The following is a 17,984-nucleotide window of genomic DNA, read 5'->3' on the forward strand; positions in this document are numbered from 1 at the left end:
TACAAACTTCCACACCGTACAGATTAATAACAACGTAACTGACTTTTGCATAGTTTTTTTTCTTTATTACATCCTCTTTTTCCAGAGTATGACTTACAGGGACAAAAGTTTCTCAACAGTTATGGACTTCCTGGACGCAAATTAGTCATATAATTAAATCATCTTCCAAAAGTACGACTGGAAATTAAACTAGCAGTGATGGATTGCAGGTGTTCTTTTCTGTAGCTTTATATAGTCTTAAGATGAAAACCGTAATTGTATTCTTTCAATGCTCGAGATAAGATAATTAATCAAGTGAAAATATTCCTCATTTCATCAACAGTCTTTATTTCCATGTTGTTTCTTCACCAGGCTTCAACTCTCTGTGTGGGAAGAAAAACAGAAAAGAGACTACAATTAGGATGATTTTTGTAGAATAATTACTAATATATATATAAATTATTCTAGAATACCTTGATTTTGAAAGTTATCTTAAATTTTTAGAGGTTTTTGTAATATGCAGAAATAACAGCTAAATGTCACCAGCAACTGCAAAGTGGTCATGTAACAGTGGCACAAACTATATCATTTTACTTTGTTACTCAGAACTAATCTAGCTGACACCAGAGTTTTAAAAAAAAAAATCCACCTGCAAACTGATAACATTCCTATGAGTCCATGCTATGCAGCATGATTTTTATTTCTGTTATTTGCTTAACCCCATGGTGTAATGTAAAATTAAACTGATACAGATGATGCACTGCTTTAAGTTATCTAAATTCTCCCTGAGAAATTTGCCAGCAAGCTCAAACTGATTACTGTATACAATCATACCTTTAAGTGAAGGTACAGCAATTGCCAACATAAACATTTGTGCTAATTTAAAAAATGATTACTTTTAATTACAAACTTACACAAGCATTGAGTTAATAAGTGCTGTGATAATTTTAAATTTAGGACAGAAGCTTGCTATTATCCACTGAAAATTAAAATTCAATGACTGTTTCCCACTGAGGTTTCAGAGACAAAATAATGGTTTCCATATTTCATGACTAAGAACTGGCCAGCAGTTACTAATTAACAAGCTTTGGACAGGCAAAGATTTTTCTACTGAAGTGTATATACCTTGTTTTTCCAATTACTTGATTTCAGATCAATAATTAGTTAACTAAAAACTAATTAGGAGCTGAAAAAGATCATTTTCCATTTTAAATTGACAAACATTAAGATGCAAGATATTCATTCTTCCACCTGTAGAATCTTCATGGACTTGGAGAGTTGGTAAATTCATACCCAGAGAAAATACTTCCCTAACTTGCTAGTTAGTTCTTTATGCACTTTATAACTCTGCTTCCCCCAGTTAACAAAATAACGTTAAATGCATGTTACATACACACTCCCACACAATTTCTCCTGGCCTATAAATCCCCCCCAAACCCTTTTAGATATTTTCCTTGGAAATACATTTTACAGTTAAGTTTGGAGTGGTATTTTTACTACAATCCTTCAAGATTTCTTTTTATTAGTGGTATTTAAGAACAACAGTGCTAGCCACTAACAATACTATACTAAGATTTAGTTAATGCCATGCCACGGTAACTACACTGTGAATGGCAAAGTATAATGGAAGCAAATTGTTAAGTTTTATTCTTTTAAGATGTCTGTTTCCTAACACCATAAGTTTATTATTCATCTGTGTGTTTACTTTTTATTTTGATCTCATGTAGTGCATCCTTCTACTAAGTTTCTTTAGACTGTACTATATATACCGTACTTAAGACTCTAACAACAAACAGAGAAGCACTTTAAGTCTACTTGGCAAAATAACTGAATGTATGTGTTTAAAAGGCATAACTAAAGCAGACCTTCTATATAATAAGCTCTTGTTTCGGAAGGTTGACAGTTTTTCATCGTTCATTCTGTCCAAATAGCATCCAATCACGAATCCTAAGGGAACGAGGATGTGAACCCAGTGATCACGCACAACTTGGGCAAAATTCACCATGGCTGCTAGAAAGAAAAGTGTAACAGGTTAAGAGCTGCTAATAAATCTGTAAATAGAAGCTGTTGCGTACCTGGAATATTTAATTACACTTACTAGGATCCTACCATAGAACAACAGATATGTGGGACACTAATAGATATGAAGGCCACAAAACACTTCCTATGGGATACATTTTGTTCTCAAATACATACAAAAGTTTCTTAGAAATAATCCTAACCAACTCTTGGCCCTGGGAAATAGGATTTTATCCTAAAATGGGAGAGGAACATCTCTTCTCAAATATCACCGGTAAAACAGTCGCGTTTAACCCATCAATTTATTCATTAAAATCTAATCATGCAGAAGTTTGCTGCTCTGCAGACCATCAGAAGTGCATTTATAACACAGAATCCTACCGATGCGCGCTTTATTACCATTAACCGGACACATGGGAACTGACAGGTGAAGAAAACTGGTCGTTTGTAAAAACACATTGCGCGAGTTTCGCCGGCCTCCCCACACCACAACCTCCCAGCCTCGCTGGACCGTTTATGAGACAACGAAGAAGTTTATGACCCGTTCCCGGCCCTGGGGAGGGGAGGGGAGAGGGGACAAGACTACGACGACCCCCCCCCCCCCCTCACAGCCCACCCGCCATTACCGCTCCTCGCCGCCGCCGGGCCCCGCGCAGCGGCCGCACCAAGGGCAACGGGCGGCGCGAGCAGGCCGGGAGAGCCCACCGGCAGCACGGGGAGCGGGGGGAGCCTCCTTCACCCCCCATCGGCCCGGCGGTGGTGCCGCCCGTTCCCCTTCCACCTTCCCTCCCCCTTCTCCCCGCCCCTCACAAGATGGCGGCCGGCGGCGCCGGGGCGGGAGGCGGCGGTGGGGGCGCGCCCCGCGGGGCCTGAGGGCGGCCGGAGCCTCGAGGTAGCGGCGGCGGCGCGGGGGGCACCGCTGCGGGGCGTCCCCTCGCCGGGAGCGGCGGGCTCGGCCCGCTGCCGGGTGGCCAAGGGCTCCAGCGCTCCGAGCCGAGCTCCTTCTCCTCCTCTTCCTCTTCTTCCTCCTCTTCTTCCCCGGTGAGCCCCGGCGGCGAGGCGCGGCCCCTGAGCGGCGGGGTCTGCCCCGGTGCGGGGCTCCCCTCACACCTTGGGGGGCCGCAGCCCCGGAGGTGCGGTGCTGGTCCCTGCGCTGCTTCTAGTGATCACTTATTTTGTTTTTTTAAGATATATTTCTAATAAACTTCGAAGCTTTCTCTAACAACAAAAGACCCGTAAGGATCAAAAGTTGATATCTGAAAGTTAGGGGTTGGCATCTAGCAGCTTTATTGAACAATGTTCACCATCATTGTCGTGCGTGTTCTCAGAACTTAAGAGAGAGAAATCTAAGGAAAGGGAGGGAGATCTAAATAAATAAATTTTTCCTTTGGATTACTTAATAAAATGTTTTCTTCTCCAATTCAGATTAGTTCCTTCTGAAATCAAACACTTGGACAGAAAAATGACATCGATTATCAAGCTGACCACGCTTTCAGGGGTGCAGGAGGAATCTGCCCTGTGCTATCTATTGCAAGTAGATGAATTCCGTTTTCTTTTGGACTGTGGCTGGGATGAAAACTTTTCTATGGACGTTATTGACTCCCTAAGGAAGTAAGTAGCTTCCACGCTTTAAATAGGTCTTGTCTTTTTCTGAAAGTTTTCAAAATGCCAGTCATTGGTATCTATATGGTGATGTTACATCCAAAATTGTTCTTACTTGCTCAAAATATGCCTTATGTGAAGGGTGCTGCTAAAGGATACTACTAAACATCTCTAGTAAATTTTTTTTAGTCTAACAAGTAACCTCAATTAACTGTAGTTCTCAAACTATTCAGTTTGTTTTGGTTTGGATGTTTTGTTTTGTGTTTTTACATACACTCTGCTCTGTATCAAGTTTATGGGAGGCTGACCTTGGCCCTAAAATAGTTTAGGATGTTTAACTAAGTTTTAAATGAAAGAGGCCTTATTGTATAGAGGCTGAAGATAAAGTAGTTCAACTCTTGCCTCGTATTTCAAGTTTAACGAACTGTCAGTCTGGAAAACGGCTTCTGTTAGTATCCCAGCCCTGTCAAGAAATCAACTTGTCTAGACTTTAATACTGAACTCTCGCACGTTTACAGTGAGGAGCTTTCCTGATGCATGAGTTGATTGCTGGTAAAAGACTGAAACATAAGAATTCTGTGAAACATAAAACATCCTGTGTTTTTAGTTATGACTTTTTAAAGTAAAATCAAAATTTATATACCGCTTTTCTTGAATTATAACTTGACTGTTTCAATTTGAAAAAAAAAACAAACACAAAACATTTGGATTTGATTCTTATCAATATAAAGATTATTGACTCTTGGATTCTGTTACTTGTCTCTTCTTATCTGAAGAAAAGTTGTAGTCTGCTTTAGGTTTTTAGATATATAAACCTGCCTGCACCAAAAATACTTTCGACTCTTCAGTTCATGAACTTTTTGGTGTCAGAGTAAATGTTAAGGTCTTTCTAATCAAGAATTTAATGTGAAACTTTTTAAAGTTCATACATGACCCAGGCCTTGAAGTTACATTTTCAGAACTCACTTGCGTATTTAAGTTCTAACATTACTTGAGAACATTTGGAAATATCTCCAACTTTTAATGAAGTTTTTTAAACCTGGAAGGATTTGAATTTTCTTGTTTGGCATTCAGATTGTGTAGTTGTTCTCAAAATAGTCATAGTCAGAAGTGTATAATACCATTCAGAACTCTTTTCACCAACTTCTGTTGTCCTTCCTTTGTAGACATGTACACCAGGTTGATGCTGTTCTCCTTTCTCATCCTGACCCTCTACACCTTGGTGCTCTCCCATATGCGGTTGGAAAAATGGGGTTGAATTGTGCCATTTATGCAACTATTCCTGTATATAAAATGGGACAGATGTTTATGTATGACCTCTATCAGGTATATTTAAGTTCATACTTTAATACGCAACATCGTTGGTAAGGTAGATGGCTCAAGTTTTTGAACATTCTTTGCTTCTTATTTGTTTTAGTCCCGCCATAATACTGAAGATTTCACACTCTTTACGTTGGATGATGTAGATGCAGCCTTTGATAAGATACAACAGCTCAAGTTTTCTCAGATTGTGAACTTGAAAGGTAAAGTTGTTCTGTAAGGAACAGTTTTGATAAACTGCTTCTAGTGACTGTTACTTTCATTAACAGTTAAGGTAACTTTTTAAAAGGGGTATGTCTATGAAAGTTAAGCATTTTTGCAAGTCTGAATTCAGTAACACTGTGCCAGTCTATATCAGCTGAACACATGGCATTAGTAATTGTATATGGTAGTGGGTAGAACTTCCATTTAATGAGGAGGAGGCTATGCCAAAGCATATTTAGGGACTAGTTTCTCCTTTTTTTTTTTTGTAACTTTTCTTGGTGTTTATTCACATCTCTAAAAAATACTTATTCATACCTCAGAGCTCCTCAGTAACCAGTGACACAAAAGCAAGTTTTCCAGAGAACAAATAACGTGCAGATAGTAAGTTTTAGCATGTGAATGGTTTAACGAGGTCTTTGCAGACTCTGAATGATACTCAGTGTAGCTTATTGCTAGGAACTGTGGCGTACAGATAATCAGCATCTTTTCGCTGTTGCTGAATTCAAAGATCAGAATGAAATGGAAACGCTGTCCTTGCACAGACACACATAAGCTGATCACCAGCAGCTTGTCGCCAAGATCTCCCAGCTCCTCAATGCTGCTTGCTGAAATTCTTGCCCTGTAATTTGGCATCCCATGTCCATTTTTCTTTTCCATTCTTGAAAGGCTGCTGACGCTTTTTCAAGGTATTTGTAGCAAGGATATATCTGTGCTACCAACTTTTACATCTGGTAAGAGTTTTAGTGAAAAACTGTATCAAAACACCTTACTTTTTTCATATTTAATGGAAGTGACTTGAAGTTTTGATGGATGCATCTAAGAAGGTAATGCACGTTCTAATCATTATTAAAGTTCTGCAATTGTGCAGTTCTAGGTGGTGTCATGGATCAAAGACAATGAATAACGGTCATGGTTGCTCTAGTTTTACTCTGACAAAGATCAAGGCTAGCATGAGTGACAAGAAGCAGCCATGCATTTAAAAAAGTAAGAAAAGCGGCATGTAGTGCTGAAAAGATCAGTCATCCCTGACTGTAGCACGTAGACATCTTTCCTTGGAATTCTTTCACTTGCATGTTTGTTGTTCTGGCAAATTTCTGTTTTTTGTAGCTTACATTTTTTTTCCTAAGCACTTAGACAGTGAATGATACAGTAAGTATTTTGTGTTGCAGCAGAGGGGGGTGTGCCTTTCACCAGCTTACTTGCTTTCCTGGGATGTGTTTGTTATGTAACTTGCTGCTGTTTAGGTCTGTAGTTACAGCAGCTTGGCAATGCCACTGAGTACTGGTGGGAGGCGGCGTGAAGAAGTGCTCTTTGCTTTAGTTTCTTTTTCTGGAGACAGAGTAGAAATGAATTGCAAGAAGTGTAACATCGTGAAGTTACTGGTTAGATGGCAAGGAGAGAGATGCTACTGATTTTCACACTTCATTTGATTTTTTTCCAGGTAACAGTTTTGGAGTTATTTTTTTACTTTTTATTTAGAGTAATGGATTTTAGTACATGTGATGTACCTAAAATATTGAGAGGTTTTTAAAAGATGGTTCTTTTTTGTAGGCAAAGGACATGGTCTGTCAATCACACCATTGCCAGCTGGTCACATGATAGGAGGCACAATTTGGAAGATTGTCAAAGATGGAGAGGAAGAAATTGTTTATGCAGTTGATTTCAACCACAAGAGGGAGATGTAAGTTCAATGTAGCTATCTATATTTCTTAGATGTGTTAGGTGTGCATCACTTTGTGTAATAAATAGGTATGGAAGTAGCAGTGCTTTTCCATACATAAGACCACTAATTTCACATGCATTCAGATGAATTGATTTGAAAGAAAGACAAGAAAATAAACATTGAAACATTTTTTCGCATTAATAGTCCTTAATACGTTTTGTATTATGCATCAAGCCAAATTTAATAATTGAAACATAGAATCATAGAATATCCCAAGTTGGAAGGGACGCACAAAAATGATTGAGTCCAACTCCTGGCTCCACACAGGACGTTCCAAAAATTAAACCACATTTTGAAGAGCATTGTCCAGATACTTCTTGAACCGTGGCAGGCTGGGTGCTCTGACCACATCTCTGGGGAACCTGTTCCAGGCTCTAATTTAGGTCTGTTCCAGGTATAATTAAAGTTATATGAAAGAGGCTTTTGGGGAATGAGAAGAGAAGAAGGTAGAGAAATGAAACTAATTGAAACTGCCTTTGTTCTTACTAATCAATTGTAGATATTAAATATAATTTATGCTATGTGTCAACCGCCTCAAAATTACTTGTACGTTAGGACTTTGAATCTTTTTAAACATCCTCTTATTCTTGGTCTAAAGTCTTTTCTGTAAGAAGCTCTTTGATTTGTTTATATGTGATACAATAGTTTTCTATTATTGAGGAGTTTGACTTCTGTACACGTAAAAATCTGGAAGCTGGCTGTCTTATTTTTTCTTGTAAAATGGAAATGCAGAAAGTGAGTTTTGACCTTTTTTCCACAGCCATCTGAATGGATGTTCTTTGGAAATGTTGAGCAGGCCTTCATTGCTTATTACAGATTCATTTAATGCTACTTATGTACAACCCAGGAGGAAGCAACGGGATGAGCAGCTACTGAGTATGTATTCTGTTCTGGGGTTCAAGATAGCAGTAACAGGTTTTATTACCACTGTAAATTGTTTTCCTGTAAGAAGCTCACCAGTATCTAAATTAAGAAACTTTATTAAAACTTAACAAATTTTGAATTAGTCTTTCCTGATGGTACTGATCCTGTAGGTAAAACATTTTCCTAAAGACAAAGAATTGTACCCTATATAAAACTGAAAAAGGTGTATTTTATCCAGTATCATTTGATTTCTTAAGGAATTTTTGAATGACCTTCAGTAATGCAATCTTCTTTTTTTTAAGCTCCATTCTACAGATTGTATTTATTTATTTTAAAAAGTAATATCAGGGCAGTGGGATCTTCAGAGCTACCAAGAAAAGTCCAACTCCTTTTAATTTAATTGGAAACGTAGTTTTGGTTCTGTCTTGAAGTTCAATGTATTTCAGAGTTCAGTTTGCTTTTAACTAATGACCGTCAGTGTGATACAGGAGGGGAAAAAACAAAACACCACCCCACAAACACCCTACTTGTGGTTTAAAGTGTAAGCATTTTTTTTGTTTTGTTTTAATTCTTTTTAGCTAATGTTTTGGAGACGTTACGAGGTGATGGAAATGTATTAATAGCTGTGGATACAGCAGGCAGAGTTCTGGAACTTGCTCAACTTCTTGATCAGATCTGGAGAACAAAAGATGCAGGATTAGGAGTCTACTCTCTAGCACTTCTGAATAATGTCAGCTACAATGTAGTGGAGTTCTCTAAATCACAGGTTTGGTTTGTTTTCATTTTAAAATGCAATTGTGAAGAGCATAACAGGATGTATATTCAAGAGCTTTTTTTATTTTTTCCCCAACAGTGTTTAAAAAGAAAGCCAAAGACTGGGTGTTACCTTATTCTAGAGTTGGTATTTCTCTCTCAAATGTTCTGATCAAGTGACACAGTGTCTAGTCATGGCTACTGCTGTGCTTCTTGATACTCGTTTCTACTTTCTTTTTAATCACAAGACTTGTCAGTATAGAGTATAGCTATTAAAAAGTACTCATTTCTGTGGTGTTCACACTCAGCATTATTTCTATACACACTGAGAAACCTTGATGTAATCACACATATTTCAGCCCTGTACTTACTGTCAGGTTTGTACGTTTTTACATTTTTTTCCTGTTAATAATTTTTTCTTAATACATATTTTAGGTTGAATGGATGAGCGATAAGTTGATGAGGTGCTTTGAAGACAAGCGAAACAATCCTTTCCAATTCCGCCATCTCTCCTTATGTCATAGTCTTTCTGATCTGGCTCGAGTGCCTAGTCCAAAAGTTGTTCTTGCCAGTCAACCTGATTTAGAGTGTGGGTTTTCAAGAGATCTTTTCATTCAGTGGTGCCAGGATTCCAAAAACTCTATAATTTTAACTTACCGCACTACACCTGGAACATTAGCCCGATTCCTGATTGATAATCCTTCTGAGAAGGTTATAGATATTGAGGTAAGAATTTGTCCATTTATCTAAAAGTTTTTGTTGTGGGCCATCTGGCGGGGTATAAGCAAAACTGAATTTAGTGGGTTTTTTTTTGACTGCTGAAAATGCTTCTAGTGGTGGAAGGAAATCTGAAATAAGTATATTGCATATATAACATGTTAAGGATAAATTTGCATAAAAATAGATCTTACATTAGGAATTGTTTTTCAGTGGTGTGGTAGAATTAATACTTAACAGAGATGAGCATGAAGTTGCTTTTAAATATTTATTGTTAAACAACGCTTCTTATGTCTTTTTTATTATTAAAAACAAATCTGTTGACGGTTTAGATGCAGATCACAATATGCTATGTATTATTCTTGCTGGAAATGACTTCGGTTTGGGATGAGGGGAGAATCGAGTCAAATCAGTGTAGTATATCTCACCAGAATTAAAAAGATAAGTGAGATTTAGGAATTAAAAGAATACAATTAATTATTAATCATGTTTTCAAATTATTTTCAAGTAGTATACCTACATCTACTCTCTGGTAAATGCTGGCAATTTACAGGAGTCCCCTGTGGTCGCAGTGATAACTTCAATCCTGATGATACAGCCTGCTTTTAGTTTTAGATTGGATTGGAAATGTTCAATTACAGTACTAGACTTATTTCTAGATTTCTGCGTTATCCAGTGCGACCTATATTCTAATTTGCTCTGTGGAAAACAAGAAACAAAACTTGATGTTGCATTGACTACTAGTATAGCATTTTGCAAGGTTCACTTTTTGTTAGTTACACAAAGGTCAAAAAAAACCCTGCTCATTATAGGGTATTTGCATTCAGTTATTGAAGAGAGATGTTTCCTGAAGATGTTCTAAGGAATTTTTATAAAGCTAATTGGTTTTCATACCTTAGAAATGTTTTTCTGTTAAAGTAGTCTCTGCTAATTGATAACATTATTATGGTGTTGCCATGCTAAGGTGCCACACATTTACATATTCTTGTCTGTACGTGACAAACAAGTTGCATTTGCCCTTGGTACTTAAATTAAATGTTATCTTACCAGCAGCATGTAGGAGAAATACTAAAATCATGTCAGCTACTCACAGTAATGTCAATTTTTATTCTATCTGTAAGTTGAGAAGACGTGTCAAGTTGGAAGGAAAAGAACTTGAAGAGTACCTAGAAAAGGAGAAACTAAAGAAAGAAGCGGCTAAAAAGTTAGAACAGTCTAAAGAGTAAGTATGTGGGCTGTTGCATTCTGCTGTTATTGTTAGAGTTGATATTTGTGTGATCAGCTTGATGCGTCAACTGTTTACAGGGATAAATGAAAATCATGGTTTTGGTAGGCTTGTCTGAGGGCATTGAGGAGTCAGAAATGGTTGTCTTTAATCTGTCGTTAAGATAGACCTGTTTCATCTGCTGTTTGTGAACAACTTCTCAGATGCATAAACTGTCCTTGACCTTAGTCAGTGTGTTTATGTAATTCTAAACCTGAATTAAAAAGAAAATGCTGTTCTTCTTGGAATGCCATTTCAGGGCAGATATCGATTCCAGTGATGAGAGTGATGCCGAAGAAGATATTGATCAGCCAACTGTACATAAGACCAAACATGATTTGATGATGAAGGGTGAAGGTAGCCGGAAAGGAAGCTTCTTCAAACAAGCAAAGAAATCTTATCCAATGTTTCCAGCCCCCGAAGAAAGAATTAAATGGGATGAATATGGCGAGATTATCAAGTATGTAGAGAAAGCAGTGATAGTGCCTAGTAACATGTAACAGCTATGAAACAGTTCAAAAATAGAAGTAATAAAAATAAAAATCAGCGTTCTCTCCCTTGCTACACTGTTATGTTCAGTCCTAAACACGGTAACATTTGAATGGCTTCTGTAAAACAGTTTGTGCTAAGTTTCACAGGAAGCTTCTGATAAGGATTGAAGCTGCAGAGCACTGATTCTTGGCATAAGCTTACATCTTTTAGGTTGTGTTTTCACGACTTTTTTTTTTTTGCTTTTATTTTTATGAGAGAAGATTAAATTTTTTTGAACCTGACATTTTTTCTACTTTAAATGACACATAATTTTCGTAAATTTACTATGACAGGAAGGAGCATCTTTCAACCTAGGAAAATCTAGCAATATTTGTACTACTTGTGTGAGGAATACATGCTAGAAACCTTCAACATGCTAATGTTCTGGAAGATATCAAAAGCGTGTTTATTTTTGAGTTATGAAGGTGATATTTTCCAAATGAGCTCTGTTCACATGTGAAAATATTGAAGGCAAGTGTAATAAAACTGTTAGCACTAACGATTCTAAAAGAAGTCAGTAGTTATAATGAGGATTACTTGTTTCTATACTATGTAGTGCTTTGCAGTCACTATAAGACTATTAAAAACAAAATGCCTTTCATCCTTTAGACCTGAAGATTTTCTGGTTCCAGAACTTCAGGCAACAGAAGAAGAAAAAAGCAAATTAGAATCTGGTTTGACAAATGGAGAGGAGCCTATGGACCAGGATTTATCAGATGTTCCCACCAAATGTATTTCAGCAACAGAATCCATGGAAATTAAGTGAGTGGCTTTGTTCTGATTTTTGGTAACTTCATAGCTAGGGAGGGTACTGTTCAGAAGGCCAATGCGTTGTAACCAGCATTCAGCTGTTTTGCCTTCTTTCCAGAACTACTTGTTCCAGCTAAAATTCATGCGTTTTTTTTTCCTGAGAAGAAAAAAAAAATATTTGAAGTGATTGGGTTTTTTACATTGTGACAGTAGGCAGTGGCTACATTTATTTCTCATGCAACAAGAGGGTCTTTTGTAGAAGTGCTAATAGGAAATGTATGCCAACGTGGTATCAGCTGTTAATAGTGCCTAAATTTCACATTCTGTTTTGCTTTGAATTCTGCTTGTTACCTGTTTTGATATGAAGGGATAATTGGAGAATCCCAGTACTACATGTGTCTCCTGAGTCTGTCCTCCAAAGTTTCTGATGCTAGAGGATTCCTTGGAGCTACTAAGCGTGTGCTGATATTGTTGCTTGTAGGGAAAGATAGCGTGTTGTGGGCAGCTCTGCAAAATTCATTACGGAAAAATGTTGTGTACTGAATTGTATGCAGCTGTGTACGATTCCAGTGAGTCTTCAGCTTTAGGAGCCTTAGTCCATGCTATTAGAATAGTGGCACGGGTATTGTGCAAATTGGGTAAAAGGCTAGTTTGGAATTAAGAAAGTGGGATAGGATTCTCTTTTCTTCTCCAGAATAATCACAATTAGCTTTTTACTAGTCTTTCTGGGAGCATGGTACAGAATCTTACAGCTCTTACTCTTAAGAAATATGTACTTTGGTTCCTATGTGAGGAGAAGTGTAAAAGGAAGAGCAAATGATACAACAGTTTGTCAGCACAGATAAGCAAGTGTGTATGTATATTTTGCTAACAAGGGTTGAACTTATTCACGTACTCTTAAGTCACGTTTTGATAACTATGTAAGTGAATTTTGGGAATTTATAGTGTTAAATATATGTATGTGCTGATATCTGGCAATTCTTTATTTTACTGATCCGTAAAACAGCTTGTACTGACAGCTTTTTTGATGTAGAATATTTTAAAAGTATTTTTCATTTTTTAAATCAAAATTTTTGATCAAACTTTGAGTGTTTCAAAATATTTTCTTTAATCTTAAAATCTGTTCTTCTTCTTTTTTTTAATTCAAACTAGAGCTAGGGTTACATACATTGACTACGAAGGACGCTCAGATGGGGACTCAATTAAAAAAATTATTAACCAAATGAAACCAAGACAATTGATCATTGTCCATGGACCACCTGAAGCCAGCCAGGACCTTGCAGAATGTTGCAGAGCTTTTGGTGGAAAAGACATAAAAGTTTACATGCCAAAACTACATGAAACTGTAGATGCAACCAGTGAAACTCATATTTATCAGGTAAGCTACAGGATTGTGTTACTTATGTAAATATTGTCAACTGTAATAAAGCTGTACTGGCAGGCTTTCTTATTTGGCCCTCTGTTTTTTTGGGAGAGAAGATGCACAAAGCTACATATCTGTACACTTGATTTTGACACTGGCAGCTTTTTTCTGTCTTATGAGTAGGCATTCTCCTTATGCTCAAATGAATTTTACTCCTAAGTGCTTAAAACAAAACTTGAATGTGAGATCAGTCCACTTTTGCCTGTAATGCAGAAAGCAAAGTTTATGTCCACGAGAACATCAGTTTGCTTTAGTCTTAGTGGACTTATTGTGTCTGTATTTAAGGTGCCACTGTATGCTACAACTGCTTGCAACTCAGAATTCTTTCTCTAATCTCAAGAGGAGACTTAGCAAAGAAGAAGAAAAAAAAGTATGAGACCCTTTGTACCCAAATAGTACTTGGGAATAAACAAGTACAGTCAGGAGCAAGTTAATGTTAAAGAAATTATTTAAAAGGTACCTCTGCTTACCACCACCTCTTTTCTCCTCACAAAAAAAAAAAAAAAGTGAGGTAATGGTAAAATGTTGCACTTTCTTTAATACATTACATTTAGTTTTCATCTTTAAACTCAAAATGAGAAAACTTGGATAATTTGTGTGAAGCATATGAAAATTTCATATGGTCCTGGTGGAAATTTTGAAGTTGTTCAGAGGAAAGCATCTCACATGCAGTTTAGGTATTGAGTCTTTTAAGCCTTCTGTCCTTTTAAAGTTAATAGGAAAACATCAGTAGAATTGTTGAAAGGTGTTTTTGCTACATTACAGAGAAAAATCTGTTACCTGTGGAAGCAGAAAGCTCCAGTTACTCAAAATTAATATGTTTGGAGATTATTAAAACAGCAGTGTTTTCTGTTTGTTTTTTGTTTTTTTTTTTGTTTTTTTTTTTTTTTTTAAAAAAAGCTCTGAGGATTGCTAGTGTGAAAGAAATGAGATTTCTGATTTTTCACAAAATATTTATCTGAATAAAAATTTAATAGCTCCATATTTTGTTTCAGTTTTATCTTATAAGGGGGTAGTTCAGTCTTCAAAGATTTAAATTTTTTGTTTTCAATTGGAAGCTGTCTGAAGAGATGAAGTACATCGGAGACATTGAATTAGAAAATAAATGGGAGCGGGATGTTGGAAACCTAATGCCTTTTGGGTGAATTGTGTTGCAGATAGTTAATTAGTTGCAATTTCATTTGTACAGTTGCAGCCTTGATTCTGCTATTGTGATCCTGCACAATCTCATGTGGATAGCAGTCTTTCAGAGTAGGGTTTTAATGAGTTCGAGTCCTGGAATGTGCCAGAGGAATCAGGGTAATGTTTTGGTCACTTAGTCTGATATTTACAACATCCCCTCTTGCAATAAAATATTAATTATCATTTTTTTTTAAAGAAGGTTGAAGTTTGGAGCTCCAGTTTAGTAACCTGAATGTAGCTGTGTAAATTTTCCATAGATTTACTAAGGCCAACTGAAGAATCCCTTGGCCACAAAAAAATTCTGATGTTTTAAAAGTCAATGATTGTTCCTGCCATAAATTTAACTTGTTTGCAGTCATGTAAGTTTCTTATTTTAATCAAGAAAAACAAAGGTATTGTTCTTGGTTTCTTTTTTTTTTAAGTTGACTGCTGATATCAAGTTTATTCAAACTGTTTTTTAAGTATTGAATGTCTTGCCTTAGAGATACCAATTTCTTTCTCTCTCCAAAAGACTATGAGTCAAACCTGTGCAGAAAGATGGTGAAAGGGAAACTGCTAATTTTGGAAACTTGAAGTAAGAACCGTGTGTTTTCCATCAAACCAACAGTACTTTTATTTTTGTGCAACCCAGGTCAGGTTAAAAGATTCTCTTGTCAGCTCCCTTCAGTTCTGTAAAGCCAAGGATGCTGAGTTGGCTTGGATAGATGGTGTCCTGGACATGCGAGTTTCAAAAGTGGATACGGGAGTTATTTTGGAAGAGGGAGAGCTGAGGGAAGATGAAGACTTAGAGATGCAAGTGGATATGCCTTCTTCGGACTCTAGTGTCATTGCACAACAAAAGGCCATGAAAAGCCTCTTTGGTGACGATGATAAGGAGATGTGTGAGGAGAGTGAGATCATTCCTACTTTGGAACCTCTGCCACCTCATGAGGTATAGGAACTTCCCTGATTTCTTTCTAGTACTTAGAGGTTAATAACTGTGATCTTATTCAAATGAAAGTCTAACTGAAACTGGTGTTTCATGTTTGGTTTTCTCTTAGTTAAGCCTGCTACTGTTCCTTCAGATTTTAAGCTTTTCAGCAAGGATGATCTGTTGCATTCACAAATAGTGCCTAGCATACAGTTACCAACTATTTGTGAATGAGATCGTAATGTTTCGTATTTGTAGTTAGTACTTGTGGATTTGTAAATCGGTTATTTAGTCACTCTTGGGTCTTGTTCTGTTCTGTTGATGCTATGGGAATTACTTCATATGCTTAAGTAGAAATATATGTCTTGGAAATTCATATACCTCTGCCTCTAGTAGTGATCTGAGTTCATTAATTTAATTTTTCTTTACATTGTTCTTCACTCTGAAATGAAAATAGTTGCTTGTGTGAATAGATGTTATTTCATTTTTCAGTGAATTACTAAAATAACTCCTAATCCATGAATTACATCTTAAGATACTGTTGTACAGTCCTAAATGTAGTCTGTTTCAGGAGTTAGATAAATGTGGAGACAACTCTAAAGTCTCTTCATACTTCGGTGACAGTTGTCATGGATCTGTAGTGATCAGCAGTGCAGCTTACTGCATCTCTGTTCCTGGTCGTAACACGTCATGGAAGATATCTTCAAGGGCAGTTTTGTCTGCAATATGTGAATGCAGAAAGAAATCTTTTTTTTTTACTTGACAAGTAATTTCTATGTTTGCCTGTCCTGGAAACATCTTGCTGCAAGTAGACAGAAATAGAACCTTCTCATTCATAGTCCCCCAGCCTGTCCATAGGCCATGCTGTTGCCAACGCAATGATGAGGAGATACTTGGAAAAATGGAAGACAACAAGTAGCAGGAGTATTAAAATTTTATGTGTTGTTTAAAGGTTCTTGGACACCAGTCTGTGTTTATGAATGAGCCAAGACTATCTGACTTCAAGCAAGTTCTCTTGCGAGAAGGTATACAAGCTGAATTTGTAGGAGGAGTGCTTGTCTGCAACAATCTGGTGGCTGTTCGCAGGGTAGGTGTTCTGTCTCTTAAACTCTTTGGTAAATAATATTCTAAATGAAAATTAAATGTCTTGTTAGTGTAAAGATAATAAACTGAAACATGTCTTTTGTTTCAGACCGAAACAGGGCGCATTGGATTGGAAGGCTGTCTCTGTCAAGACTTCTATAGAATAAGAGACCTTTTATACAAGCAATATGCTATTGTCTAAAGGAGGTTCTGCAAGGTGTTTTTACTTGAACTTGTAAAGATGATGAGGAATTCTCTCAGTCTTGACTTTTTGTAGTTTTCTAATTTATACAAGGGAGAAGTAATTCATAAAGAACAGTTAACTACCCTGAACATGTAAATAACTGCTACTGTCACTCTTCATAAACTTGTTGGTACATTCCATGTTCTTGACTCAAACTGTTATGACTTGCCATCTCCTACGTAACACATTATAAATGAGTTTATGGCTATGAACCCTTTCTCAGGAAAGGTTCACATTGACAGGACGTGTTGTGGTTTGATAGATTCCCTGCCAAAGAGTACAAAGTCATTCTTCTATTCTAAAATAAGATTAAATATGGAAGTGGTTTTTGTCCTTTTTGGAAGAGGCTTGAGTCCTTTTTTTTGTTTGTTTTAAATGGAGTTCAGTTACGTTTTCAGTAGCCCACTTAAAGTTGACTACGTAAATGTTCCCCCAGTGTTCATCTGGCCGTGTCTTAATGTTGTTGCTGTCTGCTCTTACTTGTTTGTTCCAGTACAGCATTTCATATTCTATATGAAGTATTAATCTGCAGGATCAAAAAATTGCTTTGAACAGCTACATTAAGAAGACTGGAGAAAATTGTCAGGCAGCTTAAAATCTAGTGATTGTGTGCTTCAGAGTAACTTCTGTACAAACTTATTGAATTTGTAATTTCTCGCTTTGCAGAGTTATGCCAACTATAAAATCTTTTGAGTTCTGATTTTAATACTTGTGAAGACTAAAGTCTTTATCTATGCACCGCTGTTTGTTCAGAGTGCCATGAACCAAGTTCAAGAAGATCCTTTATCTGGAGATCTGAGTTCATAGGATGTATTTAATGCTTTTGTGCCATGTTTCATACTATTGCACGTTTTGACAACGGGATTTATTGTAGCTGTTGATGCTGGAAATTGTCCTTACTTTTTAGGTGAAGATGAGTACAGTTTTGTGTGGCTTAATTTCTCAGAAATTAATTTATGCATACAAATGGCCTCTTGAGAGTTTCTTTAATTCCATTTTCTCCCATCTGTGAACCACCAGTTTTGGCAGTGGAGGGTTGCCTACTTGTTTTTACATAAAACAGCAGTCATATGTGCTCTCTGTGTATATGTTTAAAAAAATCTTTTGACAAAGTGGCAAAAAAAAAAAAATAGCCCCGTGGGCTATTAATGGTAAGAATTTACCTTGCAATTCATTTTTGACTAATAGTTTATCTGATCTACAGATGATTTATACTGTTTAAAATAGGAACTTGAAATTGAAGTCCATCCTTAACAAAACGAAATAAAAAAAAAATCAGCTAAGCTGCTAGAACTAGATACTGAAAATGTAAAACACTTGAAAATGTAATGCAAAATGAGAACGTGTTTTGTTACATGCAAAAATCTTGGCTAGTAATGACTAAACAGCTCAACACTTCTTTGGCAACAGTATATA

The 17,984-nt window shown here is 36.8% G+C and overlaps 2 protein-coding genes across 5 annotated transcripts; one reads left to right on the forward strand and one right to left on the reverse strand.

Annotated features, from left to right (window-relative positions):
* Nucleotides 1-43: 43 nt before the first annotated feature.
* NDUFB1 (NADH:ubiquinone oxidoreductase subunit B1) lies at nt 44-2,763 on the reverse strand. Of its 3 annotated transcripts, none has more exons than XM_080596317.1 (3): nt 2,625-2,763; nt 1,845-1,989; nt 44-362 (listed from the first exon to the last, which is right to left on the reverse strand). In XM_080596317.1, exons 2-3 carry the CDS (start codon nt 1,982-1,984, stop codon nt 326-328), a joined length of 177 nt encoding a protein of 58 aa, XP_080452443.1. In that variant the 5' UTR covers nt 1,985-1,989; nt 2,625-2,763; the 3' UTR covers nt 44-325. The 3 variants fall into 3 exon arrangements, with proteins under 3 accessions (XP_080452443.1, XP_080452444.1, XP_080452442.1); XM_080596318.1 differs by having other exon boundaries at nt 1,845-1,986; nt 2,625-2,762; XM_080596316.1 differs by lacking the exon at nt 2,625-2,763 and adding an exon at nt 2,398-2,537.
* Nucleotides 2,746-16,911, forward strand: CPSF2 (cleavage and polyadenylation specific factor 2). Of its 2 annotated transcripts, none has more exons than XM_080596266.1 (15): nt 2,746-3,039; nt 3,424-3,609; nt 4,767-4,926; nt 5,018-5,123; nt 6,676-6,805; nt 7,608-7,723; nt 8,290-8,477; nt 8,900-9,190; nt 10,303-10,403; nt 10,705-10,905; nt 11,586-11,738; nt 12,879-13,104; nt 14,963-15,262; nt 16,194-16,328; nt 16,434-16,911. In XM_080596266.1, exons 2-15 carry the CDS (start codon nt 3,461-3,463, stop codon nt 16,524-16,526), a joined length of 2,349 nt encoding a protein of 782 aa, XP_080452392.1. In that variant the 5' UTR covers nt 2,746-3,039; nt 3,424-3,460; the 3' UTR covers nt 16,527-16,911. The 2 variants fall into 2 exon arrangements, with proteins under 2 accessions (XP_080452392.1, XP_080452393.1); XM_080596267.1 differs by having other exon boundaries at nt 2,746-2,890.
* The last annotated feature ends 1,073 nt before the right edge of the window (nt 16,912-17,984 follow it).

The sequence above is a fragment of the Anser brachyrhynchus genome, assembly GCF_964034855.1.
Source record: "Anser brachyrhynchus genome assembly, chromosome: 5".
Lineage (NCBI taxonomy): Eukaryota > Metazoa > Chordata > Aves > Anseriformes > Anatidae > Anser > Anser brachyrhynchus.